We start from the raw sequence: 26738 nt of genomic DNA on the forward strand, positions 1-26738 counted from the left end.
TTCGTATAAACTTTCTGTTTCCATATCTGTACCTCAGCTCCGACGTTTTGTTCCAGTGGTGGCTTGTTTGTCCTACGGGATACAAGACATGGAAAAAACACCAGAAGCATGAAAAAAGTATCGCGGTTCATAAGACATTGCTAACCTCGAATGGAAAGGTAGCCGTGGAATTGTCTGTGGGCGAAACATCACCACCAATGCACATATATATATGACTGGCAGAGTGAAGAGGCATAGCCATCCACGTATCATTCAACTTCGCTATAGAAGGCCGTCTCGACCGAGCATCATCATCACCATCGAGTACGGTAACACGCGAAGTGGTAGCAAAAGTAAGTGTACTAAACCCAACTCAACACACAAAACGCCATCTAATGCGCCCATCCACACCTCCTATATCCATTCTTCATTCTTCCTCGTCCTTATCAATTTCTCGTAGGAAAATGATGCGCTGAATGCCAGAAACAAAAACCCAACATGAAACTAAAATACAATTCGTAAAGAAAGAGCCTGATTTGATACCCTAACCCCGCTACCCATTAGAATGGTGTTGTTGTGTGATGTGACATTTATGCTTTTTGTTGTTTGCCCGACTCCCCAAAATTGATGAGAAAAAGCCAGGCTTTTGTTTGTTCATGATTGATTTATAAGAACAAGTTATGTCCTGTCCCGCACCTTTACTTACACTCGCTCACTCGCCCACCCACCCACTCACTTCTGGGCTCCTCACGCGGGCACAGGCGGCGGCGGGGCCGGTCCCGGGCCACTGTCACCCGGGGGCGGTACATCGCCAGGTAGGGGTGGTAGGGGGAGACCCGGCTCCAAGGTGTCGCTGGGCTTGGGGACGGACATGGGCCCTGGCGGCACCGAGATGCGATCCTTCAACTTCTCTCCCCGAATCACCCTCTCGACCTCCTTCTTGTCGAGCGTCTCGTACTCCACGAGCGCCTTGGCCAAGAAGTCAAGTTCCTTCCTTTTGTTGGTGAGCAGGTTACGCGCACGCTCGTAGGACTCGTCCAGAACTCTCTTCACCTCGGACTCGACCATCGCCCTGGTCTCGGAGCTGAGCTGGTTGTACTTGCGGAGATACTCAACGGGGCCGAGCTTCTCAGACATGCCGAGTTGAGCAACCATCTGCCAGGCGGTTCTGGTGGCCATGTCAAGATCCTATATGCTGTGTTAGTTAACCAGTTAAATAAAGTAGAGAAGTGGGGGGAAAACGTACAGCGCTAACACCGCTAGTCACAAGCTCGTTACCATAGACAATCTCCTCGGCGACCTTGCCGCCCATGGCACGGTCAATCATGCCCAAGTAATCCCTGACGGTGTACGAGTGCTTGTCCATCTCGGGGAGGTAGGCAGTGTGGCCAAGAGTCTGACCACGTGGGAGAATGGTGACCTTGTAAAGCGAGCTTGCGCTGTCCTTGGCGTAATATCCGACGAGGGCGTGGCCAGCCTCATGATAGGCAGTCATCTCTTTTTCCTTGGCTGTGATAACCATACTACGCTTCTCAGCACCCATGATGACCTTGTCCTTTGCCCATTCGAAATCCTTTTGAGTAACAGCCTGAGCCTTCAACTTGCTGGCGTGAATAGCAGCCTGGTTGACAATGTTCTCCAGCTCGGCACCAGAAAGACCAGAAGTCCTGGAAGCAATGGCCTCCAGGTTGACATCGGCAGCAGCCTTGATGCGCTTGGCGTGATGCTCGAGAATGGCCATGCGGCCGCGGACATCGGGAAGAGAGACCATAACATTGCGATCGAAGCGGCCGGGACGGGTAAGCGCCTTATCAAGAGACTCGGGGAAGTTGGTAGCGCCAATGATGATCACACCACTGTTTTGCTCGAAACCGTCCAACTCGGTAAGAAGCTGGTTGAGAGTCTGACGTACGTAGGTAGCGTCCCTAGAGTTACGCCTGCCACCAATGGCGTCAAGTTCGTCGATGAAAACAATTGAGGGAGCCTTGGCCTTGGCGGCAGCAAAGAGATCACGAACACGCTTTGCGCCAACGCCGACGTAGACCTCTTCGAATTCAGAACCGGACATGTTGAAGAAGGGCACGCCAGCTTCGCCAGCGACAGCACGAGCCAGAAGAGTTTTACCAGTACCGGGGGGTCCAACGAGCAACACGCCCTTGGGGAGCTTGCCACCAAGAGTCGAGTACTTCTCGGGGTTGCGCAAGAAGTCAATGAGTTCCTGAAGCTCTTCCTTGGCCTCGTCGCAACCGTGGACATCAGCGAAGCGAGCCTTCTGGTTCTCGGGCTTGACCTCGTTGGCCTCGAGCTTGCCACCGGGGCGCTTGATGCTGCTCAAGCCCTCGAAGACCATGGTGATGACGACCATGCTGAGATACGTGAAGAGAGTGAACCACATGAGAAACTTGACCCATCTGAGAGCAGCGCTTCCGAAACTTTCATCCACCACGATATGCAGAGGACCAGTCTTGGCACCAGCAGCGATCGGCTTAACCATGGCCATGTTTCCACCAGTGTGCTGAGCAGCAGCGGCGGTACCAGCGGCATGGATCTGGCTAGCGGTGAAACCGGAGGGGTGATAGACGGTGTTATCGGCGGCGTTGTTCGCAGGCGTGAAGGGTTGACCGGTAGACATGGCAAGGGCTTGCTGGTAGATCTGGTCTACCTGCTCGTTAGTAGCGAAGCGTCCAGACTGATATCTCTCGATAATGATAGCAGGCATGTTCGCCTTCAAAAGAGCCTGGTAGAAAGCGTACTGAGCACCGGCGCTGGTTGGGAACTGGTTGGCAGCGGCCTCGCGAGCAGCCAGGAGGTTGTGCGAAAGACCACCGTTTCCAAAGTTGCGGACCTGGAGAGTGAAACCGAGAGGAGAGTGTACTGGCGAGCGGAAAGACGGAATGCGACCGGACTGGTGGGTGCTCATGGACCGGAGGGTATTGACAGTGCCCAGGGGCCTCGACATGAGCGCCGAGAACGAGCGCCGAAAGAGGGGGTTCGCCATGGCGAGCTGGCGGGAAGACATGCCTGAGATTTCCGAGAAAATGTTTGTAGGCGCAGCATTTGCTAGACCCCGAGGGAAAACGGTCTGGGGTAGAGGCGCAGTTCTCAGGAAGTCGGGCAGCGCCGAGGAGCTTGAAGCTTCGCGCGCGGGGGAACTAGCAAGCTTGCGAGAGGCGATCGAGGATGCTGTCGAGCTGTGAGAGTCGAGGGATGTTTGGGAATGTTGTTGCGCCTTGAGGGATGTCGGTAACCTGAAGGGAGCAGTCAGGGTTGTCGCGATGGATGGCCACAACTCTGTGGTTGCCGCCGCGATGGTCTAGCAGGCGCCGAGGGGTCAGCTTCAAGTGAACGCTAACTACATAAAGACCTGATGGCGCAAGACTTACCGGCAGCCCACTTGCGTGGAAAGCCATGGTGGTTTGTTTGCACCCACTCTCTCTGTTTGCGACAGATGCGAAGGAGCGGATATCTCACAATGACCGAGTGTTGGTTGTGGAAGTGACAGTGTCAGTAGTGCCAGTCAGTGGCAGACTGCAGTGATGCAACTGAACGGAACTGCCACTTGGACGCGGCGGAGGACGGAACTGTTGAGCAAGTGGCTTGATTAGCTGATCATTGGCCACAGTTGCCGCCTATATATATGATGCCGTCTTGACAGGTGGCAACCTTTTTCTGTAGCACAGAGTCAGTCGCTGTCAGTTCTTGCCACTTTGGACATCTAGCCTTCCGCACTGCTACACTAAAAGCTCGGTGCGCATATTGCTCCACAACGTTACGTAGTTCTTAGTTACCTAGGGAGCAATTATGCACTAACAGATGTGCCGATAGCGGAGTCTTTACACGTGACTTGGCGTTTTATACGAAGAGTCTCGTCGCGTCACGCACTCGGTCTGTTTTGTTCGCTTCACCATCGAGAGGCTTATGGAGTTCATGAGAAACAATTCATACACATTTTGGGTTCAAACATAGCCTAACTTGAATACAAATACAACATTACTTCCCAACCAACTCAACTCTCATACCTACCTCTTTTACTAATTTTCAGAAGTGAGAAGAAGCCAAGATGAATCGCTCTATAGAACAGGCGCTCTTATCACTCTTACCAACCCACAGCACCACTCTTCCCCAACCACTCACCGACCTCGCCAGCTCACTCCTCGCCCAATCCCGCCATCGTGCAAGCACACTCAAAGCCGAAGAGGAGATTGCACGCACTTATGCCTGTGCCCACCTCGCATGTGACAGGTACGAACGATACTTCATCTCATCTCAACTCATCCCTTCACATCCCATCTCAGCCTTACTTCACCTTCCATTACTTACATGTCATTCAAATGTCTGTGACTACAAACCAACACTAACACATCCTCACAGACTCAAAATAACCCTCAACCTCCCCCCCATCGACCCCCGCCCGCCCATCCCTCCCCGCATCTACAAACGTCTCTACTCCCACCTCTCCAACATCCTCCCCTCCACCTCTTCGATCCCTGGCCGCGGCAGTGGAACCCCCAGAAAATCAGAACCGACCGCCACCACCCCACGCAGCCAACGGACCATCAAAACCCCTACCTCCCGACTTCGCGACCAAGCCAATCGCGATGACCTCACCGCTTCCCCCTCAGCAGGACGGAGCGTGAGGAGTACCCGATCAGCTGCCACTGGGACTGGCAGGACGGCGACTCCCGGCACTGCGGGGAAAGGAAAAGAAAAATCCCTTCATCAGTTCCGCGGGACCTTGTTCCCTCGCAAAGATGGTGCTTCGGGGAGTGAGGGAGGGGGATTACCAGGCTGGATGAAACCCACCCTCCGATTCCTACTCAAAGAACTAGGTCCCTCGCACATCGGGCCGGTGGTGATGTCAGGCGTTGAATCCATCGTTGCCCCGCGCGGTCAGCGGACAGAGGACGAATGGGTTAATGCGAACTTGGTCTCGCTATTGGGAGCCCTGTACCTGTTTGTCTGGCGCGGAGTCACCTGGCCTGGGTCGGATATTGACGAGGGTGAGTACGTGGCTATGAGAAAGAAAGTGGCGGCGGCGTTGAAGAAGGCGAGGGAGAATGTGAAGGTGGCGGTTAAGGTTGGGGAGGAGGAACAGGAGGAGGAAAAGGTGTGGGAGGGGTGGGTGGGGGATGGTGTGAGGCTGAGGGATTTGGATATGGCTACGTTGCATATTGGGAGGGAAGGGTGGTTGGAGATGGATTGGGCTGCTGGTGTTGAGGATTTGGCGAGGACGGTTCTGGAGAGGGAGGATTATGATGAGGGGGCAGAGGATGGGCAGGTTGGCGCAAATAAGGTTGAACTTGTCCGCATTGGTCAGGGGGATAGCATGTTCCAGGACCGGTATGATTACCTGGGTGAACGCAAGCAGAGGGAGTATGCGATTTGGAAGCAGGGGATTCTCAGGAAGATCAAGGCGTTGGAGAATCCTTCCGCCAGCACGACCGCGACACCTCGGAAGAGGAAAGTGCCCGAGGCCAACATGGACATTGACGAGGACGAATGAGAAGGCCACAGCTTTGTCACAAAATTTACACCCAGGTTCGTATCCCAAATCTTCTTTAACTATTTCACTCTACCAACCCAACATCTCTTACGCACCATGCTCCTTCAAACTCTTAACCGTATCAACCACCATCTGCTCCACGCTAATAAAGTCAATCTTCAACAGCTCATTCGTCGCCTTATTATCGATCTTGAACCGCTGATCAGCCGGCGGCAGCTCGCCGCTCTTAAGCGCCTCTCCCTCAGGCAACTTATCCCCATACTCCGGGAAATTCTTGCGCACATTCTCCGCAATCTCGCTATTGCTGAACGTACCAGCGGTCGTAAACAGTCTCTTACCACCCGCCTCCGGCACCTCCAACCCAGCACGAATATGCGCCTTAGCAACATCGCGCACGTCAATCCAGATAGTGGCCGGGCCCGTAGAAGCGACACCCTCCTTCCACTTACCCTGCAACAAATCAACGATGCGCTCGTTGCTGGTGTTGATGCTGCTCAGGCTGGCGAGGTGGTGGACGACGGGGCCGAAGACCATGGGCGGGTTGATGGTGGCCAGGTCGAACTTGACATTATTAGCGGGATCCTTAACAAAATCCCAGGCGGCCTTCTCGGCGAGTGTCTTGGAGGCGCGGTAGGCGGTAGCGGGGCTGCGGTGGATGTCGTCGATGGTGACGGGGTTCCACGAGGCTTCGCTGAAGGTGTGGTTGGGATCCGTGATCTTGTCTTCGTCCATGATGGCGGCGAAGGAGGAGGTGATGACGACGCGGCGGACGGTGGGCGCCGAGCGTGCGAGGGCTTTGAGGATGCCGGTTGTGCCGTTGACGGCGGGGTCGATGAGCTCGGTTTTGGGGTCCTCTTTGGGGCGGTTGTTAGCAAATCCTCTCCACACAGCTCGTTGAGTAGGGATAGGCAGGGGATTACTTACGGAACTTGAAGTGGAAAGGCGAAGCAGTGTGCAAGACCACCTCAAGACCAGGCTCCTTCACGACCTCGTCGAAAGCATCAAGCTTGGCGATATCGGGAACAATGACGACCTTGAGCTCGCCGCTGCTGGCCTTGTCGGGATAAGCCTCGCGGATCTGTTGCGCCTTGTCCTCGGACCGGACGGTGGTGACAACGGTGTGGCCCTTGGCGAGCAGCTGCTCGAGGACGTGGGCTGTTCATTGAAGTCGTTAGCGTCCATCCATTGCTCTTGTATGTCCCAACTTCTGTATGTTCGTCCATGGTGTATTCCTCCTCTTGCGGTTGGTCCATATACGGCCGATGGCGTACACATCTGTCTCTAGTTTGAAAGTATGACTGTTCGCACATACCAGCAATGAAGCCCGAGCCACCTGTAAAAGACACCAAGATCATTCCGTCAGCAATCCACAATTCATCCACACAAAGATTGTCTTCAACGGGAGAGAGAGAAGAAGAGAAACTCACCAGTCAACAGAACCTTGGTCATTTTGTCTGATTTCGCTAAGAGATAAAAAAACACGGTTTAGGGTATCACGAGGTAGTACAAAGATGAAAAAGAACACGGATTGATGTAGTGAATGAAGGTGATGAAGGAAGAGAGAGACAGCAAAACTACAACGACGATCCCCCCCCTCTGCCGGGTCCTCGTGTCTCTTATATACAAACCCGAGCTCCCCGCAGTCCCGCCGTCCGCACTCCGATCTCTCCCAATACCTACCCGTCAACCCCCACCCCACGTAGAATTTTCCCCCAATCTCCATTCCATCCCCATCCTATCCTATCCCGATTCGATCCCCATTTCCTTTCATCCCCCGCGATTTCGAACTTTCCCGGGCGGATGATGTGAACTGTACTACATAGAGGTAGCCCCGCCATACTCCCTTCCCAAGCAATTGCTAAGCCCGCCCGTGGCTCGCCTAAGCAATGTGGAGTCATCAAGCTTACTTAGCGTGGGGAAAACGTCATTGATGCCCCTGTTTGGCGATGCGCTCGCTACTTTTTGCACCGAGGCTTGTACGGCGGGCGATAAAACAGGTGATGAGATATGTTAATCTGCTAATTACTAACGCCGTTTCTTTTGTAACCCGGTTTGACAACTATGATAAGGTTTGATTGGAATTTTGACATTGGATTTGACTTGAGAGATGCCAATTCGTATTACTGCCCATCGGTGATAAGGTGACTGAATCGGGCCGTTGAGGGTGTGCTTACAAACCAGCCATCGCGAGTCATCTCCTGCTCAATGTACGCCCATTTCATTTCTATGCTGGTAGGAATTCCTCAAAGCTAATGCCTATAGTGTATGAAGTGTACGACTTTGATGTAATCCCACCACTTTTTCCATTCATTGCCTCGAATGACCCTGTTCCCATCCTTGTTTTCAAGATGATCGGTCATAAATCCCCAGTAAAACCCAAATTCAATAACGATGATATTTACGCTTCTTGTATTCCTCCTATGTCCTATTGCGCTGATGATTCATGCCATGCCTACCAAGCCAAAAATCTGTGTCTATGTAGGTAGGTAACCCCAACACATACATCCACCATAACCCCTTACTCGGTAGTGTCCATAGCATCTCCGCCCGTCGCCGCTTCCGCACCAGCAATATCACCAGCAGCAGGCGTCACTCCCTCGACCTTACCGCGGATCTCAGCCCTCCTTTCCTCCATCCACTTCTCAATCTTAGCCTTCAGTTCCGTCTCCGGAACGACATCATCAATAGTCATGGGCTGTCTCGTGAACGGGTCCTTCGGGTCGCTGAGCAAGTGCTGCACGATAGTCGAGCGATCGACAACGTGCTTGCTGGGCAGGATCACTGGGTCCTTCATCAAGTCGCCCATGATGGGGTCTTCGAACTCGGAGGGTGCGTCGCCAAAGTCGAGGTCAGCCTGGTCGACAATGGCCTTGGCCTCTTCGAAGCATTTGCACAACACCTCCCACGCGTGCATATCGGCAGGATCCTTGAGTGCCTTCGAGCGAAGAATGTTGGTAGCAGCCGCCATGGTCTCAGGCTTGTAGGATCTGCCGTCTGCGGCAACGGCCTCGACAAAGGCAGGCGAGGACCCCAAGTTCAGGTAGATATCCACAAGCTGCGGTAGCAGAGTCTTGGGGTTGAATCCATACTTGTCAGGGTTCTCAACCTTCAACGTCCGGCTCTTAGGACCGGTGAGGAGGTCAAGGTTGAAATCGAGCATACCGGCCAAGCGGTTGACGATTTCAGGCATGGTGAAGGAATCAGCCAGGGTTTGAGTGAAGAGCTTCATCATGCCGACTGTCTCATTCGCAAGCTGCATGTAGGAACTGGCCTTATTTTCCGCGTCGTGCAAGTCGCTCTCGATCTTTTCGCGGTCCTCTTGCGAAAGGTTAGGGTCCCTAAGCTGTTGCTGGAAGTCATGAATCTTGGGGAAGTTGCCCAATGCTTCATCTAGAACGTAGGTTGCATCGTTCATGAGAAGGTTGACAAAACGAACGAAGAAGTCGCGGTCCACCCTGGCTCGAATTAGTCAAATACATCAAGGTTCGCAGGATACAGCATATACTTACCTGCTGGACTCTGTCAACTGCTTCTTGTAATGATCATTGGACCAAACGCACTTGATAACCTGGAAGATCTCATAACGTATGTTGAACTTTTCGTAGAACGCAGAGCTGGTGCCGTTGGACTCGCACTCAATATAGTACTTCATCAAAGCATGTAGCAGGTAGTCATTTGCGAACTTAGTACCGGTAAGGATGTCGCCAAGAATGCCCTTCTTGAGATGGTATGCCGGCCAGGTCCCATGATAAAGGAGGGTAACCAACGACGATTTCAAGTACGGGTTCTTGATGTACTCGGATGACTCCAAAAACGTTATGCATAGAGCAACGACCTCGTCACCAATAGCCGAGACCATAACCTCTGGCCTATGGCGGAAGGTGAACTTCAAGTTATCAACAATTACCTGCAAGACATACTCGGGAAGACACCTGAAAGCCTCTGGCTGGGTTGCAGGCAGCGGAAGGCTGATTTTCTTCCATGGGATGTAGTCGGACTGACTGGCTACTCGCAGCAGCCAGACAATGGTGTACTTCATGAACTGTAGTGACCGCGTCTGCATCGTCTTGTCGGTCATGATGCCTTCGATGGCAAATTTGGTCGACATGGCTCCTTCCAAGGCCTTAATGTGTCTCTTCAGCGCCGCCTCCAGCATAGGGACCCGTTCCGGACGATTGGCGATCAGGTTGGGTCTCTCGGCCTCCATGAGTACCAAATCCTTTTCGATACGTTTGATTTGCTTGTCAAGGTGGTTGACCTTGTTTTGAGTGGCTTCGGTGCCATACTGATGTGCCGCCAAAGCGAGGAAGAAGACCTCTGTAATAAAGTTGTTCTCCCCTTTGAGCTTTGTAGAGTAAAACGCGTCCGAGTGCTCCTGGTCAGCGTTGAGCTTGGTCTCATCCTTGATGTCCAGTCTAGGATTCCGCCTGAAGTAGTCGACCTGAATACGGTCAATCTTCGTAAAGGAGTTATCCATGAAGGGCTTGCATAGATTGTCGAGGACGACGGTGACATTGACCATGAATCCGTCTGTAGAAACCGTCTTGGGGTCGACGTAAGTGGCTGTGCGCTTGTGGTTGACATTCAAGATGTAGGCGAACCAGTTCAGCAGCTTGTTTCTCGAGCTAATACTTGCTCGTATGAAAGCATTAGTTATCGTCGTCAAGTGTTCCTGATGGGCAGCCGAGGTCATTTGTAATGACTGTTGGGTTGTGCCAATTCGGCCCTTGTCAAGAGTCCTCGGTGAGGCAAAGTCGTAGCTGGCCGCCTCTGGGTGTAAGGGCGACAAACGGAAGAAAGGACCGAGCAGCGTGAACCGTTCAATGTTGGGGGCTGATTGCGCCATGAGGAAAGTAGGGTGTTCTGCCAAAGCGTTCAAGAGAGCCGGATATCTCGAGTATGTGAAGAGGGCCTGCGAGGTTCCAACGTCAATACCCAGCCCGATTCGTTCAGGTTGCCTGAAAAACTCACCTGGACGTGTGGCTGGTAATCCCCATTCATGTTTTTGGTAGACAGCGCTGTGCTGATTTCCACCATGGCCTTTGTGAAGAGAGGCACAATGCTATCGTCGTCCTCGATCCGCGTCATGGCCTCGTTGTAGAACTCGATGTCAAGGCCGTCTTCCTTCGCAACGCCCTCCAAGATGTAGGGTACCAGGGTGTCGTGCTTTGGGTTCGGTTCTCGGCTTTTCAAGTTCGAATCATGTCAGTTAGAGCAAAGTGTACAAGGGGCATGGGAGATAAATACCCAAACATCTCGGGCATGGTAATGGCGAAGATGCAGTTGGAGAAGCACAAGCGCTTGGCCTCCTTGAGTGCCTCTTCCTTCTCGGGAGTCGGCGCCCTCAAGATCCTGAACTTGGTTACCCGCTTCCAGCATGCCAGGAAGTATTCGAACAGGGGCTTGTGCGGAGGATAGACGCTTCCGGCCTCCATAACAGCCTCCTGAAATCTGTCTATCGACAGCATGGGCTCCTGACCCTCGTTCCGGATTTCTTGGCTGAGTTCTGGCAGATAGGTCAAGTTATGCCCACTGCTATCGAAGGTCTGGCTCGGATCGAGAGAAACGCGAAGGATGCTGGTGAGTAGCTTGTCGGTCCATTCCTCGAACGTCGGTTCCCTGTATTGCTTTCGCGGTGCTGGTGGGCATGGAATATCATCAATATTTGAAAGGGATCTTTCTCTCTTTCGGGAAGCGGAACTACCTGGTGGTGGCTCTGGCACATCTCGTGAGGCCGGTTTGATTATCGACCTGGGCTGAACTCGCGGTGTCTTGTCTGCGATCTTTGACGAACTCGCCGCCGCCGCCGCAGCAGCGGGAGAGGGTTCTGCCCTCCCCGGGTTCGGCTCGGCTGTGCCAGGTTGAGGCGTCAAGGAGGAGGACGCAGCTGGCGATGTAGCAGAAGCGGTACTGGGGCCACCGAGCTTAGCCAGTCGTCGGGCACGGATCTGCTCCATCGTCTCTTTATCAGGCGCGTCCGGCGTGGCCGCCGGCTGTTGCTGATTCGGATCCATCTCGTCGTCGTTGGGCGAAGAGGAAAGGGATTAATGGTATATGGATATCGTGATTAAGCTGATGGAGAGGGCGTAAGAGAGGCAGGGCTCAGGCTGGTGGTGACGAGGCAAAGCTGGATACGATGGGATGTTGAGGCGAAGGACGAGGAGAATGGAGGATTGCCAGAAGCTGGAGGTTGTCTTTGGTTTCAGGTTGTCGAAGTTGGTACTTCGCCCTCGAGGTAGCTGCGATAGTATGTGATAGCGCGGTTGCCGACGTTGGGTAGGAATAAGGGAATTACTCTAGCAGACTCTAGCGGAAAGCCCTCGGATAGTGATCGGGAGGAAGTAGCGATTCTTGTGCACCTCTGCCCTGACAAGATTACGTTGATGTCTGTGAACGTGACGTGGTGCCTGCCTGCCCCGAAGACTGCTGCATAGAGTTCCTGCAGTTCTAGATTGGATGGCGGATGGCGGGGTTCATCCACTGCAGGTGCCATGGGCACCGGATGGCGGGAACAGTCGGACAGTAAACTCCTACTTCTAGGCAACTTTAATACCAGAAACGAACTGAATGACATGGAAATGCTTACGAATTCTTTCCCGGGGCTTCTGATAAAAGAAATTGCCGAGAAATTCCAACGTTTACATGTAAGCGATTTAGGAGTGAAGTGTCTTTGAAGTATCGTTCCCTTTTCCTCCGATGTAAATACAGAACACTTAACGCCGATATGACCGTCTTTCTTACACTTTACCACTCCTCAAGAGGTGTGATCCTTTCTTGACCTACATGAGCAAGACAACTGCTGGGAGCCAAGTCAAGCATTATTTTGGATATCTTCAAGCCTCTTTCTTCCATTTTGAGGTGTCATAGGTGTCATGTCACAAGGCAAGCAATTATGCTTGAAGTTCGTAAAGTATATCTTGCTCCGAGTTCGAACTCCTAGGAAGAAGATAGACGAATACCATGATCTTTGAGCCCTTCCCTCCGTTTCCATTGATCCCTTCAAAGGTACAAAATCATGGCGTGAAAATTCGATTTTGTTTTGTACAATATCCTCAGGCCTACAGACCATGGCCCGATGTGCAACAAGACTACCTCTTTGTGCTTTCCGATCCATCCCAAACGCCAAATCCAAAGTATATGCATACACGTTGTTCTCCCTCAGACCATTATAGTATATATCCGTAATTAGCAAAAGCGTATGACCCCAGTGACCGTCCCCGGGAGTAACCCCAAACATGCATCACAGTCGAGGTGGATTCTCACCTCTCCCGACACTATTCCTCCTCAACGGCGGGATATCACTGGTATTGAGATACCTCCCTCTCGCACCCTCTCCATCACGATTCCTATTATCCTGCTGCGTCTGTGTCGCCGTCCTTGACGAGCCAGAGCCACCAGCCGCCGTCGTAGTCGTCCTGCCTCTTCCTTCTTCGTTATTACCAGCGGTACCGCCACTGCCACCACCACTACCACCACCACCAGCACCAGAAATATTTGATCTCGCATTACCGGGCGTCGACCCAGCACCACTCTGCTGTCCGCGACTTTGCCTCTGCATACTCATCAACCAGGTAGTATGCATCCCCAATACTCCTACTTTACTCCCAAGCTCGGCAATCTGCTCGTTCATCCTCATCGTGTCGTTGACCAGTCGCATTGTGTGTCTCCCGTCCAGCTCCACCATCATCTTCCGCAGATCCTCGATCCTGGCCTCCATGGCCTCGAATTGGGAGAGCATGTAATCCTCTGGTGACTCCCACGGCCCGCTGCCATTGTTTTGTGTCCATGGGGCAGGGGGTGCATCCGCCGCCATAGCTGCCGCTGTCGCGCGCGGGCTACTGTAGTTGCTGTCATCGTGATGGTTGTTTTCTTGGTCGAAGGTTTCGAAGAGATCATCCAGCGTGATGTTTTGATTGGCCTCGTCCACGTCTGCATAGCCTGATGTGGCCGGCTGCATACGGTTCAAGTTGTTGAGGGCATTGGCGGTTAGGCCTGATGATGGTGGTGCTGCTCTGGTGAATGCAGATGACTCCCGTACCCCACTGCTGCCACCACCACCACCATATCTTTCCAGGTGCCGTGTCCGTCCGTCTAGAGCGTCTAGTCGTCCCTTCAACTCATTGATAATCTTGTGGTCTTCCTCGCGGGCCTGCATAAGCTTCGCAATCGCCTCATAGACGCACCCGTCCTTCTGATGTTCCTCGATATCTTTCCTCCGCGCAAACTTTTTGCACCCGGCACTCTGGAACTTGCAGTGTGTCTCGACCTCGCCGCAGTCCGTCGCAATGTGTTTGGCCAGACGGTGGCGGACGACGACGGCGTCGCAGTGCGGGCACTCGGCTTCTTGTCCCGTACACTCTTGGTCGTAGTGCCTCTCGAGGTCGTTGAAAGTGAGGGCCATCTCGCAGTAGGGACAGAGCGTAACATGATGGAGACACCCGTTCTCGGGGCGTGCGTCTTTCCGGCATATGGTCTCGTCGCAATGAGGGTCGGGGCAGCGGACAAGGGTATGTTCGCAATAACGTTGGACGTGTGCGTATAGGAGCTCCCGCGAGCAGACGTGATTGCAGCCGCTATTTGGGCACTTGACTTTGAGACGGTCGAGCTGGTCGAGTATCACGCGGGTTCGGGTCTGGCTAATGTCTCGGTTGATGTCGAGCGGTCGGCGGTCAATGGGGCATACGTGCTGGGTCTCGAGAGCGCGGTCGAGGCACGAGGCGCAAAAGGTGTGGCCGCACGTCTTGGTCGTCATGGGCATGAAGAAGGGCGTCTGGCAGATGGGACATAACAAAGCCTCGTCGACCTGTTGGGCATAATCGAGCGCCTGGTAGTCAATTCCAGGTTCAGTCTGATCTTGCGTATGACCCCGTGAAGAGACTTGATACGGGTCGTGATCGGCAACTGAGCTGCGTCTGGAGCCGCCCGAGGACGAGGCAGGAGAATCGTAAATAGTAGAGGGGACCCCGAAGTCAGCTCTCGGGGAGGGTGTAGGAGCTGCGACTCCTTCTTCAGGTGTATTCGGCGGCGGCATTTCGAATGACATTGGAGAAGACGGGTTTCTTTATTGTTGTGTTGTCATTCATCCGCCCGAGGCCTGTTGTTCCAGTCGATAGTGTTTGTTGATTGTTGAGGATCGGAGAAGAGATGGGTATCACGGCGCAAGTTGTTCCAGTCGATCAAGCAATTGGAGAATAAAGCTTGTATATATAGACTTTGTTCAACGGTTGTAGGTGTGGAGTGGGCAGGTGTCGTCGTTCGAGGCGGTCACCACTTTCCAAGAATCATGTTGTTGCGGAGATGGAGGGAGGGGCTCGGAGGATCTGGAGGAGAAAAGAAGCAGCATAGATTGATTGTAATTAGTATCGGTAACTATCCACGACTCAACTACGGGCTTGTCTTACACGGCGACACTGTAATCTCTGAGGAGCGGTTGTTGATGTAGTGATGGGGATGAAAGTCGAGGCCGAAGAGCGAGCCGACGCAAGGAACAGCCCCAGGCGATTACCCCTGCAGGGGAACCTTGATAGCCAACACTACCCCGCGAACCTTTCCCAACTTTAGTTCAACGTCAACATCGCTGCTGTTAGGGATCTTCCTTTCCATACGAGCTCACTATCATAATACCTGCTTATCATCTGCTTGGCGTGTTAGTGCATAACTAGTCGCGAAACACAGCTTGCTCAACATCTTGGAGAAGATATATTGATCCAACTTCATCACCCCGAGGCCTAGTTTATACTTGTAGCAATCAAACTAGGCAAGCTGCTCCCCATCCACCGTTCAAACCCACAATCCACGCCCTCAAATAGTAGCCCCAACAGCATGCTGATCCATAACAAGACTAGCGCCCTCCTCCGCAGTACTCGGAGTCGCCAGCGTGACCGTGACATCAGGATCCTGAGCATACACCCTCAAGCCAACGACGCAAACGGCGTTCCAGGGAATCTTGCCCTCCTCATACTCGATCTTGGGCTCCTCCTCCTCCTCTTCCTCGTCTTCAGACAGGTCTTCCTGGACCTCTTCAGCCGCCGCCGCCGGCGCCCTTGTCGTCTTCTGCTCCTCAACAGGTACCTTTTCTTCCTCTTTCTTTTCTTCACGTGCGGGTTTCTCCTCAATCTTCTTCTTCTCTGCAGCAGCAGCAGTACCTTCCTTCTTTTCACCAGCCTTCTCAGTCTTCTTTCCTTCACCAGCGGCAACGTCTGCGGCGCTCTTGGATGATGATGAAGGGGCACTTACCTTCTTGGGTGGTTCCTCATGCTTCTTCTCACCATCCTTCTTCTCATCATCCTTGGACTTTTCCTCGACAGCATCCTCAAACTTCTCCTCTTCCTCCTTCTTCTCTTCTGCTGTCTCCTTCTTTTCCTCCTTCTTATCAGCCTCCGTACCCGTACCGGAAGTGGCCACGGTAGAACCTTCAGGCATATTGATGGTGATCTGCACCTGTTTCTGCTTCCTCTTCTCTCTGCGCTCCTTTTCACGCATGGCCTTGGCCTTGGCCTTCTTCCTCTCCTCCTTCTTCTTCATTTTTTCTTTCCTCTGGGTAATGATCTCGTCCTCGTCGTGGACGCCACCCTTGGCGTGGGCGAGATCGTACTGCATGCCGATTTGGCGGAGTTTGGTGGGGTTCTCCTCGGCCCTGTTATAAGTTGTCGTTAGTTTACCAGTACTTTTTCATAACGAGTTAGGCCTGGGGTTTTACAACATACCATCGGGTGACGACATCCTCAACCATACGCTGGCTGGTATCTCGTTGGACCGTGATCTTGGGCAAGACTTCGTAGCGCCCGGGCTCGAGATCGAGCTCGCAGCTGACCGATCGGGAACTCCAGTCAAGGGTAGGACGCACGCGGCAGAGCTGCTCCTTTCCGTCCTTGTCCTGTAGGACGAAGTGGAGGATGAACCTGTACTGTCCCTCAAGGCCTTGGAAGTAGCGCTCATCAAGCTACAAAGAACTGTCAGTAAAAAGGAATAGCCGGGATAAAAGGGGATGGGTCACAAACCTGGCTCAGTACAATTACCACAGTTCCTTCCTTCTTGATTTCGATGACAAACTTCTTGTTCAAGTAGCCGGCAATCCAGCCAACCGTGACAGTGGTCCATTGCTGAACGACATTCCATTTGTCATCAAAGAGACGAGTGCGGTAGAGGTACATGAAGTTATCCAGCATGTCTTGATAAGACATCCAGAACTCGCCATCGTCGCCGAACTTGTGGTCGAGTTTCCTGAGCCTGTTGAGCATTATCTTCAGTCAGTCTCTGCCATGTTATATGATTGGCAACCCTCAAGTCTTGGAAGTAACGTACCAATAGGGCGTCCATTCCTTAGATCCGTCCGACCAAGGCCCATCCCACTCGCCAGTTCCCCACGGCGTCCGCTCACCCCAGGGGTTGCGAATCTTCACCAATCTGACCTTCCTGCCATCCTCATCAACCTCCTCTGTGGCCTTCAGGATAGAATAAGCGTGGCCGTTGGCTATGCTACCTCTCGTATCGGCATGGCCATGGGCAGAGCAGGAGAAGACGAAGTCGCCATTCGAGTTCACCAGCTCCTTCCACAGCTTGTCCTTCCGCAACACCCTGTTCGACTGCAGCATGGCAGACACTCCACCCGTCATGTCTTCGACGCCTTCACCAGGCCAGCCGCCGGAAATGGCTTCATAGTCACCGTGGACTTTGGCATATGCTTTCTCCAGGAGGGGCAGCCATGTCTCGTTCGGATCAGAGCATTGGGAAAAGTAGAGGGCTTCGGACCCTGTCTGCTTATCCTTCCGGTGCTTGCGCCCCTTCTTGCCAGTCGGATCGTACTCGTCGTAATGGTGCCGGTAGTCCTCTTCCGTCAGGTAGAGGTTGTCGTCGACAACGGTGCTGATCCACTCGCCATCCTTGAAGAAGACGAAGCCGTAGACGCCGACTTCCTCGTCGCGGGCAACGCAGACCTTGTCCATGAGATCCTTGCGGTGGGCGATGGTGGCCACGGCAGCCAGCCACCAGCAGTCGCCGTCACAGCCCTGCTTAATGTCAGATGACGAGTAGCCATCCTTGGTCCACTGGGGTGATTCAAAGATCCAGTCGAGACGGTGGACGGAGCCGGGGGAGAAAGTTTCACGCCAACCAGCCTTAACACCCTCACGGCCTTTCGAATCTTTGGGTGCCGGTGTTTCGAGGGCATCTTCGGCACTGCGAGGAGCTCCGCGAGACCGAGACTTGGCGCCCTTTTTGCCTTTGGTGGCTCCTAGGTCGTACAGCTGTTGGAGCTCGCCGTAGAATTCCTCTAGATCAGCGTCATGGGTGAGTCCGTGGAGGCAGTTCCGGATGTCAAAGTCACCCTCGATGTCGAAATCCGGATCGGTGAACTTCTCGTTGGTGCGCTCGCATTCCTTGACAATGCGCTTCACCTTCTCCTTGCATTCCTTGACGGCGGCCAGGTAGCTATCCGTGGCATTGCGGGATGAGCTGACACCTTGTGGCTGTGAGGGTGGTAGGAGAGTCTCATAGAGGCTGCGCGGGAAGATCCGAGTAACCTTTCCGGGTTTCTTGACGAAGAACTGGTCCCAGAATTCGGTGACGAGTTCTTGGGGGGTCTTGTTGAAGTCTTTCTTCTTGGCGGGGGTGGCCATGGTGATATGAATGCGCTTGTAAGAAGGATAACCACGAAGAAAAGAAGTAAGTTGAGTAAGGTGACTATGGCCTTGGGTATCAAGTGGCTGAAACGTGATAGCAAGCAGTTAACAACTCAGAGCCAAAGACAAGTATAGGAAGCCTCGAGGAGGAAAAGACCAACGCGCCCAACTGGGCAGCGCCTTGTAACTTATAATCCATAGGCCAAAGCCTATCAGCAGGCCAAGGAAGAGGCCTTCAGCTATAGGATGGCAAGGTATCACAATCTTACCTCCTGGGGGTTGGCCGACAGCCTTACAGAAGGATAATGTGATCCAAAACCCATCCACGTCAGCGGGACTAAGCAGGGTGTATTGGCAGTTAGTGCACCCCAAAGACCCCAGATAGATTGTGATCCATCATGTTTGCCCGTTAGGTTACCGGCCAAGGTGATAGTCTGATAGACGATTCGTCTTCAATGTGTTATAGTGAAGGGGTTGCACCGAGGCTCTGCATGGTGACATTCGTTTCACCCGCGAGGTTCTCACAACGAAGTGAACGAACGCAAAGAATTCAAGAGAAGCTTTAACCTGGAGAAGCCTCATCAAGACGTTACCAGTATAGGGAGTAGTGACTGAGTATGGTCAAGTGCTGGGCTGGAAGATGAGGCATCAGATTGTTGTGTGGTCTGGCGGCACAAGCTCCCAGAGCAACGAGGAGGGGGTTGTGGAAGGGCTGAAGAGAAGGAATTGGCCATGTCCTTGTAGGGCAACTAGCTTGATGCAGCTGCTGTCCAATCGTTGAACATGCTCACGTTTCCGTCCCCGGTATCAAAAAGCCCGGCCCGCGCCCGGAGAGAGGCAGTTACGTACCTCTACATTTCTGTCTCAACGTCCTCTTAACAGGTCATCGCCGTGCGATACGATTCCTAATGTCGATTTCCATATCTTGAGGGGATAAGGTCAACGTAGATTCTGGAATAGTAAGACGTTTTCGAGACTATCATTGTGAAATTGTTAAGCGTCAAAAACATGTCATCACGAGGCTTGCTCCCGCTAAACCGTCTCACCTACATCATGCAGTCAGCAGCGGCGGCCGAGGCTAGTAGCCCACCATCAGTGGCGTAGTGTACGATCGAAGGATTCAATCGTGCGCGATATGGTTTCTGTTGGCAATGTTTGCATTATTAATCTTTTTTCAGCTCGTCTCAGCCTCAGGTCCTATCAAGTTGTTTTTGTAGAGGCGAGCGGTTACCGGCTTTTCTTCAGCAGGCAGCCGGAACATGTGTACAGGTTGGCGTGGGCGCGTGGCTCCGGTGAATATTCACCTCTTGTTGAGCAGGCAGTAGCACTTTTGCAGCATATTGAAGCTAATGCTACCGTGATAACGTTGAATAGTCATAATGGCTCGGCAATTGTCATGGCTGGGTGAAGCTGCTGGTTGCTTACTGAGCTATCATCAGACTTTAAGCGTATGACTGAGGGGGAACATCCTTCCTTGTCATCAGTGCGATGTTTCAGCCTTATTGATGCCGTAGCCAAAAAAGACAACGTCGTCCTGTGGTCATCGAGGAATCGGTAATGCCATTTCAGACGTTTACAAAGGTTGAAGTATCCAGGCTCCCTGCCGCTGTGAGGGTGACCCGAAGAGCAAGCACCGGCGCAAAAAACTCAAATGATGAATATCTTTTGCCAATCATCCATTGCCTCTTCAGGATCCGTCTCGTACATTGGGAGCACCAACGACTTGGCTGCCAACTTGATCTCCATCGAGGCTATGCACGTGGCTCTTTGGTACTCTGTTGCTGCATCGATGTTGGCCTTTAACACGGACGCCGCTGTGTTCGAGATCTTTGCGTGCGCGATATCCATATACACCAAAGCCTGTTCAAGGTAGCCGGCAGCTTTTTCGGCGTGGATATATCGCATGTTGTACCAGTAAGAACTGAGGCCCGCAAAATCGTACCATCTCGGACAGTATCTGTCACCCTCCTCTCGCTGTCGAGTTGGCAGCTTCTGCCTGTATAAGAGACGATCCTTAGCAAGTAAATCAAGTTCTTCGGAAATGCTTGCGTTTGGCACAGTTTCCGCCTCAGTTGCCTTGCGTGTAACACTTAATAGGCGCATATTCTCGCCCAGTGTCTGTAGCCGCCGCCGTTGTTGTCGGAGCTTCTCTTTCATCTCTTCACGAGAAGACAGCGAAGCAGTCATCAGTTGACCTATGATCTCGGACCAGAGATTTGACTGTCCTGCAAATGCCTCTTCTAAGTCGCTCAATACTATGATCTCGGACCAGAAATTTGACTGTCCTGCAAATGCCTCTTCTGAGTCGCTCAATACACCACGCCAAGCAAAGGCATCCTTTCCGAATCGGTGTAGAACACCGTCCCAAATCAAGTTGACCCGCTCTCTGAGATCTTTAAAGAACGTTATCTGCCAGGCAGAATATTCCATATGGGGTGCGGAGCACATTTCGGCTAGCTTCAGGTGCAGAGCTTGAGTGTTTTCCGTGCGCAATCCTCCGAGGAAACCGGTAGAAGCATGCAAGACAGTCCACTGTGATATTAGTGCAAGATCATCAGGATAATCCGCCCTAATATCCGAACCTTCTAGTGTGGTGCTAACATAGCATAAGCCGACAAATGTAAAGAAGTCTTTTCTAGGAAGCCCATCGCAAGTATTCTTTCGCACCGGGCGGAGGGCTACCGGTACGTCGAACCCGCGGAGGAAATAGATGCAGTCATCAAATTCCGAGTTGTGTGGTGCGGTGATGCTGAAGAAATCCCCCCAGAAGATAGCATGTGTTGAAAAGTGATGTCGTTTAAACTTTTTCGTCAGGCTTGTTAGCCTAATCCCATGGACGCGCAGCGTACCGGTAGGCCCATGAACTGTCGCCTTTGGAAGGGTGAGCTCATCAGATATGACATCAGTCCTGTTCCGAACCCATCTATCTTCACCCCAACGACGCAGCTGCCATGGGTACTGGATGCATTCATCGGGCGCTGCGACAGAATGCAGCTCTACATGTTCCATTCGTAGCATGATTCCCCAGTCGCGTGAGAGGAGGCGCCAGTCAGGTACCCAAGATGGCAGGTTCCTCGACTTTGTGTATCCGCTGGCGTAACGGAGGATGTTGACTTCTCCATGTTTGGTCAAGGCAAATGCGGCTAGACCAGTATATCTACAGCTCGAGTCAGCGTCTATAGAATGATTGATGACCAAGTACTCTTGTTAAGCAGCCGCTTACACCTGTTCGACTGAGAGAGAGTAGTCCCCGATTAAACCATCAGCTGCAGCCCCTATGATGACCCCAAGAAGGGCGAATATTTTGTCCCGTGGATCAGACGCCTGTGAAGACCAGGAGTCCATCACCAACTTCACCAGGTGACCGGGCAACCTGTATTTGCGTTTCTCGAAGTCTTTGATCCAGGGAAGGAATGTCCTTGAAGCATGTCCCTCAGCAAGGGCATCGACAATGGGCCACGGTTGCCACGATGATCCGTCGGTGACCCAAGCTTTTCGAGCAGCGGCAATCTCCTGGATTATCCAGCTTCGGAAGAAGTAGTAGCGTTTTAGTCGACTGTCCATCTTTTCCCAATTTTTCTCCCATTGATTGCGAGTTATTGTTGGCTGTTGTCGTTTGACTTTGTAAGTCCACTCTATATCCACCTGCTTTTTTTTCATTGCCGATATAGATGACCACCTGGGTTGCGGTCGCATATATTATGGGCATCAACTGAATCTGATGGGTGCGCTCGGTGTCGTTTTCCTGGTTGATACAAATTGCATCGACCCATATGCGTCGGTCGGCATTAGGAAGACGGAGGGCGCGTAAAGCCGCCTCACAGCTGACCGTGATGGGAAATATGCTCCATTCGCGTCCCAGGTAAAGCTTCCTCGTCCTGCTCGAGTTTCCAGATGCAGTGCCCCAGGTGTAAGATAGTGCCTCATATTCAGGGAAGTATTTGAGTTGGCAAACTTCCAAGCGGCCATGCAGTGGATCAGACTTGTTGCCGCTGCTGAGATGCAAGATTCGAATACTGTCCGAAGACAATGGTTCGCAAGAAGAAACTCCATCATTGGCTTTCATACTTTGGGGTCGCTCGCTGGATTGCCTGCTCGTCTCGTCGTCCCATGGTTCGGTACCGAGAATGTCTGCGATCTGTGATGAGATATCGCAACCGTTGGAGTCGTAGCAATGAGTCTCGTAGTCAACAGAAGCTGGCCAGTGCAGCGATAGGCCCTTTGTCTTGTCATGATATAGTACCGATGGGTTTGACGGGACCTGACTGGGTGACAGGTCGCCCAAAGGCGCCAACGAGTCGCAACTCATGCAGAAGGGTATGCCGTCAACCAAACAGACATCTGGTCGACCACACGATTTTCGATGCCATGAGATCATATTGGCTGACAATTTGATTTTATTGCCCCCAAAGCTGGGACTAGTTGCGAAATAGACGACAGGGGGTTGAGGATCTTGAATCTGTGAACTGAATGTCAGCAGAAAGGCTCGGCGTTCTATTTGGCGGGGACATGTTAAACTGACAATGATGGGGTCTCAGCCCCCTTATGAATAGGCATATGAACATACTTGTACAGCCAAACCAAACGGCGCTTATTGGCTGCTGTTGCTTGTTGGTGTCAAGATCCGGCTAACAAGGGAACGGAGGGGCATTGATCGTCATGGTGTTGGAGTGGGTGCCTGACTTGTCAAGAAACGAGGGCGGGACCATTTTGAGGGGAAGTTTGAAATAGATGCTTTCTCTCATCGCTCCTTCCTCTCATCTGTCAAATAACAAGCTAGAAGTAAGCAACGTTCAACTGAGACAACTGTGTGGAGGAAGAAAGCGAAATTGCAGAACTGTCCTAGACAGCCTGCAGTGGTAAAGATCGCCTGTCAGATCTCTGCAGGGGAATCGAAGCAAGAGACTCATTCGTTCCTTGCTCTTACCTACTCAAGGGAGTACACGCTGTTATGATCGTACACACTTGGACTCCAAAATCGTGACTCGATGTCTTCATATGTGCCTCGGAAACGGTGAAGATGTTGCTCAGGCATGAATCTAAAACAATTCCGCGACTGGTCGGCAGAAAAGTTACATGTGAATACTGAAAAGGGAGGGTGTAAAATGCGACACATCGATGACAAGTTCGCATGGAATATTATGTAAGTTATACCACAGGCCTCGGTTTTGATTGGAGGCTCCGGAAACGGAAAGAGGACGCATGATCACACCTTCTTGGCGGTTTTTCACCTGAAGTTTTTACCGTGTCTTTTGCTTTTATTTATGATTTATCATTCTTCACTCCTCTCTTTTTTGGCATTTTCGTTATCCTTCTCCATTGCTCAATGAGCACGAGAAACATGTGACAACTTGCTGATCTCCTCGGTAACTTAAACACCGATACCTACCTAGTTCAACACCCAACATTGACCATCTCGAAGATCCCGTCATCAGCTCTGGGACAATCCAGGCTTCAAGACCCCACCTGCTGTTTCCAGCCGTTGCCCCGTTGCTAAAGGTGTGCAAGGAAAGTTACAGCGGTTACACACTGTGGCCAGCCCTGCAGCAAGGCACCTGTGGGCGTCCATCCCCTCCTGTCCAGCGGCCCTGACGAATGACGTGCTGGCGGACAAAAGGAACCCCTGCCGTTTGGTGTTCCGGGCTGGCCGCTCTGTTGCATCCGATCCTTCAGGTTCCATCCACATGGGGAACGCCGCATGCAATTGAGCTCGCGCGACAGTGGAGGCCAATGAGGTTCCCGCGGTGCCGGCAACAAAAGTATTGATTACGGAACTTTGACAAGAGAGCCATTTTCCCCGAGACGAACCGCCAATTCTACCTGCTGCCGTACTGCTGCCTCGACGACCATTGCCGTGTGGAATCAACATCAATCACAGTCGCATGACCGAACCCGTAACCACTCGAGAACGACACAGTCACGAACCACAACCGAAAAGGACCGCGGCGCTATACACATCGAGAGTCTGACGAAAAGCGACAGGCCGAGGCAACCATAACCCACGAGTCCACGGGAACCCGAACAGAACACCAAGAAGCGGAAGTTGTAGAAAGAGAAATCGGAGAGAAGATCGGCATTTGGGAGAAAGAGGTAGAGGAGCAGCACACCAGATACTACAACAACGGCTGGCTCGGAATCAACATCGAATCGCCGCCATCCCCCTGCGAGGAGCCGCCGGCCTGGCTTAGATGAGCAGTAAACTCAACGCCCGTTGCGTAACCACCAGATCCAATGGGAGCCTCCACACTCGATAAGCAATGACGGGAACAGAAGCCACGGAGAAGCCCAACGGCAAAGAGGCGGGGACCAAGGACAACAAGTCCGGAAGCGACACCAAGGCCAAGGATCACCATCCCACGCCCGCAGACGATGTGCAAAAGGCGCCCAAAAAGCGCCGCAAGGTCAATCATGGTACTTACTATATCCATGTCCCTTTTCCGCTGTCTTTCTGCCTACGTTACTTGATCGCTTGTCTTCAGCTGGCTAACTTGTCTGGTGCGCCTGTTGTAGCCTGCCTTTACTGTCGCCGATCTGTAAGTCGACCAACATGCACCGCCAATACCCCATCTCCTGCCGTGCCAGTTACCTAGGCTTCGTACATGGGCTACCGTAACTGCCATAGCACGGAGTCCTGCAGAACACCCCGCTCGGTCTCGATATACACAAACTTTACTAGTTATTCTGGTGGCTGACTATGTTGTTTTGGTTACCTTAGCACATGACGTGTGATCTTGTATGTGTCTTCCCCCCCTTCGCCAAGGTGGAGCTATAGCTAACGAATTCCTCGTAACCCTTTATAGGAGAGGCCTTGTACAAGATGCATCAAGCGAAATATCGGCCATCTCTGCCACGATGAGCCTCGCGATACCGAGTCACGCAAGGCCAAGAGCGCGCTTGCAACTTCGACCGTACTTGACTCCGAGTCCCAGTCGGACATTGGGCGCAGCGCTTTGGACAAGACCATGAGACCACCCGGTTTTGACGGCGGTATGGGAAATGGATCTGTCCAGGTAGCAAATGCTGCAGCAGTAGGCCGGGGCGCTCCTCTCCAGCTCGTGCAACCAGCTTCTGTTGCTGGCATACAAGCCAATGCCCTGGGTGGGAGCATGAATCAGTGTGAGTGTTGGCACTGAATCCTCCTTCTGTCCGTCTTTCTCCACTATAGTCAGTTGCTGAATTTGCCTAACATAGTTGCCGGTCTTCCAGATTCTTGGTTAACCACTCAAAACCACTATCACGACATGCACAACTTCCATCCAAACTACATGGTGGCACCTGAGGTCACCAATGAATTCAATCTACTGAACGAATTCTTGTCGGCAGGCTTGCTTGAGGAGTCGGCCTTCATGTCGGATGACCATGGCCTAATATTGGGAGCAAACCAGTCTGCCGTGTCGGGGTTGTCTAATGCCAATAACAACGCCAACGACGCTAGCAGTAACAACAAGGGAAACAGCAGCAGCAATAGTGGCATGCTCCCCCCAAGTGCCACACAGGGGACCTCGATGCTACCCCCAAGTAGCGACCAAGCAACGGCGATAGGGAAGCCGGCGAGTACAAACTTGAAAGATGCCCGGGATGCATACTATCTTCAGGCGGCAGATCCATCCGGAAACGACACACCGGAGGAGCGCATGCAGCGCTTGCTTAGAGCCAAGTACGAGGCCGGACTCCTAAAACCATTCAACTACATCCTTGGTTATAAGAGGCTCTCGGATTACCTGGATGGACACGTGTCGCCGACGTCAAAACAGAAGATTCTGAAGCAGATCGATCGATTCCGACCCAAGTTCCGCGAAAAGATTCAAATCTTGACTGATATGGACCTGGTCATGGTGGAAATGTGGTTCGAGAGGACCCTGTTGGAATACGACCGAGTTTTCGCCAGTATGGCCGTTCCAGCCTGTTGCTGGAGACGAACCGGACAGATTTTCAGGGGAAACAAAGAGATGGCGGAGCTCATAGGTGTGCCGGTAGAGAGTTTGCGAGGGGTAAGACACACAGCACCCATGCGCCGCCATGGAATACCTCTAGCTTTACGATGCTGACTTTGTTTTGCTTAGGGGCAAATCGCTCTGCATGAGATCCTGACGGAAGAGTCGAACGTGAGATACTGGGAAGAGTTCGGCACAATAGCATTCGATCCGGCTCACGATACCCTGATTACAGCGTGTTCGCTCAAGAACCCCAATGACGACAAGGGGACCAAGGTCGTGAACTGCTGCTTTTCTTTCAGGATCCGCAGGGACGATCACAAGATGTAAGTGTCTTCTGTTGTTTGTTGTGAGGACATTGATGTAAAGGTGATGCTAACCAGCACATGCAGTCCGAGCTTGATTGTGGGCAACTTCCTACCACATGATCCATGACAGCGTTTTGTACATACGCTACCACAAGATTCATTTCACAAAGTAGTGCCCCTGTGAGCCACATTGGCGATGGACAATTCCTCACTTGTTTGCCAGAGGCAATTGCTGGCTTTGGTCAGGAAACAAGTGCAGTGAGCATTACGTGGGTTTGCAACAATCCATCATTTAGAACGAGCGCTGCCCAAAGACATGCTTGAGGCGGGGCTTTTCTGTTGCATATTATTAATGGGCAGGATATGCATTTCGCGCAAACCAATAGATGGGGGA

The 26738-nt window shown here is 52.4% G+C and overlaps 8 protein-coding genes across 8 annotated transcripts; 2 read left to right on the top strand and 6 right to left on the bottom strand.

Moving 5' to 3' along the window:
* Positions 1-1144: 1144 nt before the first annotated feature.
* Positions 1145-3563, bottom strand: B0H65DRAFT_464691 (putative ATP-dependent peptidase). The gene is made up of 2 exons (XM_062826767.1): positions 3363-3563; positions 1145-3292 (listed from the first exon to the last, which is right to left on the bottom strand). The coding sequence occupies exons 1-2, from the start codon at positions 3387-3389 to the stop codon at positions 1184-1186; spliced, it is 2136 nt and encodes a 711-aa protein (XP_062681457.1). The 5' UTR covers positions 3390-3563; the 3' UTR covers positions 1145-1183.
* Positions 3564-3892: 329 nt separating this feature from the next.
* Positions 3893-5482, top strand: B0H65DRAFT_573319 (origin recognition complex, subunit 6; the record flags this gene model as incomplete). The annotated part of the gene is made up of 2 exons (XM_062830544.1): positions 3893-4221; positions 4351-5482. The coding sequence occupies exons 1-2, from the start codon at positions 4040-4042 to the stop codon at positions 5480-5482; spliced, it is 1314 nt and encodes a 437-aa protein (XP_062681458.1). The 5' UTR covers positions 3893-4039.
* An 87-nt stretch (positions 5483-5569) lies between these two features.
* B0H65DRAFT_442322 (uncharacterized protein) lies at positions 5570-6931 on the bottom strand (the record flags this gene model as incomplete). Its single annotated transcript, XM_062825571.1, has 4 exons — positions 5570-6336; positions 6407-6637; positions 6795-6815; positions 6910-6931. 4 exons carry the CDS (start codon positions 6929-6931, stop codon positions 5570-5572), a joined length of 1041 nt encoding a protein of 346 aa, XP_062681459.1.
* Positions 6932-7984: 1053 nt separating this feature from the next.
* B0H65DRAFT_187169 (ubiquitin elongating factor core-domain-containing protein) lies at positions 7985-11590 on the bottom strand. Its single transcript, XM_062821590.1, has 4 exons — positions 10730-11590; positions 10454-10667; positions 8992-10394; positions 7985-8937 (listed from the first exon to the last, which is right to left on the bottom strand). Exons 1-4 carry the CDS (start codon positions 11494-11496, stop codon positions 8001-8003), a joined length of 3321 nt encoding a protein of 1106 aa, XP_062681460.1. The 5' UTR covers positions 11497-11590; the 3' UTR covers positions 7985-8000.
* An 850-nt stretch (positions 11591-12440) lies between these two features.
* On the bottom strand, positions 12441-14953 carry B0H65DRAFT_464707 (uncharacterized protein). The gene has a single exon (XM_062826768.1). It carries the CDS (start codon positions 14523-14525, stop codon positions 12723-12725), a length of 1803 nt encoding a protein of 600 aa, XP_062681461.1. The 5' UTR covers positions 14526-14953; the 3' UTR covers positions 12441-12722.
* A 330-nt stretch (positions 14954-15283) lies between these two features.
* B0H65DRAFT_508665 (uncharacterized protein) lies at positions 15284-18099 on the bottom strand (the record flags this gene model as incomplete). Its single annotated transcript, XM_062828245.1, has 4 exons — positions 15284-16118; positions 16189-16424; positions 16483-16711; positions 16787-18099. 4 exons carry the CDS (start codon positions 18097-18099, stop codon positions 15284-15286), a joined length of 2613 nt encoding a protein of 870 aa, XP_062681462.1.
* A 1650-nt stretch (positions 18100-19749) lies between these two features.
* Positions 19750-22480, bottom strand: B0H65DRAFT_442326 (heterokaryon incompatibility protein-domain-containing protein; the record flags this gene model as incomplete). The annotated part of the gene is given in 3 exon segments (XM_062825572.1): positions 19750-21259; positions 21326-21737; positions 21748-22480. The coding sequence occupies 3 exon segments, from the start codon at positions 22478-22480 to the stop codon at positions 19750-19752; spliced, it is 2655 nt and encodes an 884-aa protein (XP_062681463.1).
* A 1685-nt stretch (positions 22481-24165) lies between these two features.
* B0H65DRAFT_187379 (uncharacterized protein) lies at positions 24166-26566 on the top strand. The gene is made up of 7 exons (XM_062821592.1): positions 24166-24513; positions 24613-24635; positions 24818-24835; positions 24903-25218; positions 25294-26093; positions 26166-26362; positions 26429-26566. Exons 1-7 carry the CDS (start codon positions 24360-24362, stop codon positions 26469-26471), a joined length of 1551 nt encoding a protein of 516 aa, XP_062681464.1. The 5' UTR covers positions 24166-24359; the 3' UTR covers positions 26472-26566.
* The last annotated feature ends 172 nt before the right edge of the window (positions 26567-26738 follow it).

The sequence above is a fragment of the Neurospora tetraspora genome (assembly GCF_033439725.1).
Source record: "Neurospora tetraspora strain CBS 560.94 chromosome Unknown B0H65scaffold_4, whole genome shotgun sequence".
In the NCBI taxonomy this organism is placed as follows: domain Eukaryota; kingdom Fungi; phylum Ascomycota; class Sordariomycetes; order Sordariales; family Sordariaceae; genus Neurospora; species Neurospora tetraspora.

Coding starts and splice junctions, on each gene's coding strand:
- B0H65DRAFT_464691 (XM_062826767.1), bottom strand. CDS start 3,389: ATGGCTTTCCACGCAAGTGGGCTGCCG. Junction 3,293..3,362: donor TCCACGCAAGTGGGCTGCCG/GTAAGTCTTGCG, acceptor GGCGCCTGCTAG/ACCATCGCGGCGGCAACCAC.
- B0H65DRAFT_187169 (XM_062821590.1), bottom strand. CDS start 11,496: ATGGATCCGAATCAGCAACAGCCGGCGGCCACGCCGGACGCGCCTGAT. Junction 10,395..10,453: donor ATTACCAGCCACACGTCCAG/GTGAGTTTTTCA, acceptor GGAACCTCGCAG/GCCCTCTTCACATACTCGAG. Junction 8,938..8,991: donor CAGTTGACAGAGTCCAGCAG/GTAAGTATATGC, acceptor AATTCGAGCCAG/GGTGGACCGCGACTTCTTCG.
- B0H65DRAFT_464707 (XM_062826768.1), bottom strand. CDS start 14,525: ATGTCATTCGAAATGCCGCCGCCGAATACACCTGAAGAAGGAGTCGCA.
- B0H65DRAFT_187379 (XM_062821592.1), top strand. CDS start 24,360: ATGACGGGAACAGAAGCCACGGAGAAGCCCAACGGCAAAGAGGCGGGG. Junction 24,514..24,612: donor GCGCCGCAAGGTCAATCATG/GTACTTACTATA, acceptor CGCCTGTTGTAG/CCTGCCTTTACTGTCGCCGA. Junction 26,363..26,428: donor CGCAGGGACGATCACAAGAT/GTAAGTGTCTTC, acceptor CAGCACATGCAG/TCCGAGCTTGATTGTGGGCA.